At 38.6% G+C, this 3,157-nt stretch overlaps 1 protein-coding gene across 1 annotated transcript; it reads right to left on the reverse strand.

The window, feature by feature from the left end:
* LOC116842107 (39S ribosomal protein L30, mitochondrial) lies at positions 1-1,365 on the reverse strand. The gene is made up of 4 exons (XM_032810830.1): positions 1,205-1,365; positions 958-1,072; positions 467-596; positions 1-385 (listed from the first exon to the last, which is right to left on the reverse strand). The coding sequence occupies exons 2-4, from the start codon at positions 1,062-1,064 to the stop codon at positions 92-94; spliced, it is 531 nt and encodes a 176-aa protein (XP_032666721.1). The 5' UTR covers positions 1,065-1,072; positions 1,205-1,365; the 3' UTR covers positions 1-91.
* Between the last annotated feature and the right edge of the window lie 1,792 nt (positions 1,366-3,157).

Here is a 3,157-nt window from a genome sequence, read left to right on the forward strand (position 1 = left end):
TTACATCGTTATTATTTTAATCCTGAGATTTTTTGTTTCATAACAATATTAACGACTCTGACAAACTATTTAACGAACTATAATGTTACTTTTATTGGTATACAAAACCATATGATAACCATTTTAATCTCAGTTTTTCTGATATGAGATTGCGATTTAGTTTCTTGGGATTGTTTACAAACTTATCCGTAGCTTTATAACGTGTAGAATCTATCTTTGGTATGACAGAAAATGTACCGTTCTCATGTAAATACGTGCCATTCAAGTCATCCTCAGTTGGTAACTTGTCAGGCAATATTATGGGTACAATTTTCACCAGATGCTTTACTGTCCAAAGTAGGGCGCACATCTCTGGTGTGTTCTTAACGATTATCGGTTCCCTCCCCTGTATGAAAACAATAATTAAGTAATGGTATAACAAAATCATCAGAACACTATCCTAATGAATATCGACAACTCGAATTACCCGTTCTTTAAAACCCAGCTGTTTTGTAAGTGTATCCTTGTGCCAGTATGGGAGACCAGATAAAGGTTTCATTCGTGTCACCATTAAAAGCTTGCTTGGTGTGATAGGTGGATCAACATGGTTTGGATGTCTATAAATATACTTTAGTAAATGTCCAAAGCAACAATTGTCATTGCAAGACTTATCAATCACACAAGTCAGTTACTTTTTTCAAAATTCTGTAAACTCGTTAATAAATATGTAATTTAACCTTCTGGGATTTCACCTTTAATATTGTAACATTTATTTCTTACAATTTCAACTTTTTACCTTATCAATTACTATCATTTAACACTAATTGTCTACAAATATAAAGAAGTATTCTAGGAACTAAATTTTTTAATATCATGTGCGTTTACATATAAACATAATAAATGCATATATGTCAAAAGATTCAAGTGGATTCTTTTGAAAGAACTGGAGCACATATTATACGCTCAACATAACCTTACCTTGGATAATATGTGACATGTCCATATTTCACACCCTCTGAAAACTTCCAGTGTTTTGTACTATAAGAGCGTACAAAAGTCAAGAAATCCTTCATTCGAGTCGTCATCTCCCAATCTAAAAGTTAATCAATTAAAAAGAGCCGGTAAACAAACTGCATAAGTTATAATCAATCCCACTTCAGAACACGTATATAGATCGATATTGTAGCACATTGTTCACATAATGTTGTTCGATAATTATAATTACCTTGAAGTTATTCAACTATTCGTGCAAATTATTTTGTCTTCTCTTCGTTTATTAATTATAATATCGCACTTTTGCACACTTGTCTGTAATCTACCTCCTTCGACATGCCACAATTTCCATACACAACTGTTTTGTGGCGCCAGCTGGCGGTATGAAACGAGACGAAACTACCGCGAACATGATAACAGTGAATCTCCTACAAGGACCTACTTTACCGACCAGATAATTAACCTTTCCTCAGCCAACATCGTTGACAAGAGATATACTCGCTTGAATGTCGATTACAAATATTTCAGGAGAGAAGTCTTCGGTTTTGTCGAACCGTATCATCCCCAAACGCATATCGAGTATTATTTCTAAATTACGCGCTTTATCTTCGACACTTCACAGGTCATTCTATATCTAATTTGCATTTGTAAGCGAAGCTCGTTAGAAGCCGCTGTGTTGAGCGGTCGAATTTTAATCTACAGTAATTTCTCCTGCTTGGATAGTCATCCGCGTGAAATCGGCAAAAAGAGATTTAAGAGCGAGAATAGTTACAGAGGATCAATACGTTTAGAAAAGTAGAAAACAGTTGGATTGTTCTTTGCAACTTAAAACTAACTGTACCAGTTCTCTTCCTCTCTTTTTTTATACTAAGTTACAGCTATATATCTGTTTCTTTTTAAATTCCAAAAGTGTTAGTTCAGTTACAAAGAACAGGCGGACTGGGGACCCGCGACGAAGTTGCTAAACCGTCGAAAAAAAGAAAGAAAAATGGAATATGCGCAACTCGACACGCAAAAGTCGTGTTTTATCTATCGCAGCGTCGCTTCGTCAGTATCACTCACCGGCGACACTGTTTTCCTCAGCGTCTGGGAAACATAGAGCTCAGCAATCTCGTATCTCTGGATTGTCCCGATTACTGCAACCGCGTGGCACTTTGTTCCTGACACTCCCGAGGATACTCGCGACAACGAACTTGCTCGCGGCAAAGGGAGAGAGAGCGGCGATTTGAACCACCGTAATGGCGACAAACGCCCGGCACTTCACCGACTCGGCGTTCCCGACGGACCCCTTTTTTGTCGTTCGTGATATTTGCTCCCGACGAGCGTTCCGCGTCGTCTCGTCACCACGTACGCGCGACACTTACTTGCGGCACTCCCGACGACGATAATCCGCGCGCGGATCCCAGCTGGTTGAAGTCGCGAGAAGCACGGAGAAACTGCTCAACTTTCGCGCCATGATCCATTCGAAAATTATTATGAAAATGGCACTGATTAGTCTTCTCCAAGTATCACACGCTCGTCCACTTCCGGCCGCATTATCCGTGTGAAAGTCTCAATCTATAATAGGTGTAATAAGCTTTAGGGGCTGAGAACAATAAAAGGAATAAAGAACAAGGAACAGAGAATAAGGAATACTGAAAACAAGAAACAACACTATTCCTCTATTCCTTTATTCTACGAATTAGGTTTCATGTTTTAATATTGAATTGTTCCCTATTTTCTGTGTTTCCTGTTCTCTATTCTCGATTCCCTATTCTTTATTCTTTTTATTGTGCTCAGCCCCTTAAGCTGTAAAAAATTAACTAATCACAATTAATTATTCCTCTATAATTCAAATGTGATTAGTTTCAATTTCTTAAGGCTTAAAGCTTACTACACCTATTGTAGTTCGAGACTTAGGGTGAAATTACATGGTGAATAAAAACAAAGAGAAGCCTGAGAGCGGCCACCAGCTTGATTTTAGTGGCTAGAGTAGGCGCATTTTCGAGACGCCATTTAACAAAGTGCGCCTTTACTACGTTTGTTAGGCGCATTTTCGCGGTAGTAACGATCAAATGAGTCTGGTTCGTGCCCGTTGTACTTCCGTACAATGATATTAAGTTAGAAAAAAACAGACGTCCAATCGTTCTGTTCTTGTCTCACTACTGATGAGCGGACCGCGCGACATAGGCACGAAGCGAGCTAG

This window comes from Odontomachus brunneus, unplaced genomic scaffold (assembly GCF_010583005.1).
Source record: "Odontomachus brunneus isolate Ranch 3 - 2012 unplaced genomic scaffold, Obru_v1 Obru_scaffold_021, whole genome shotgun sequence".
In the NCBI taxonomy this organism is placed as follows: Eukaryota; Metazoa; Arthropoda; class Insecta; order Hymenoptera; family Formicidae; genus Odontomachus; species Odontomachus brunneus.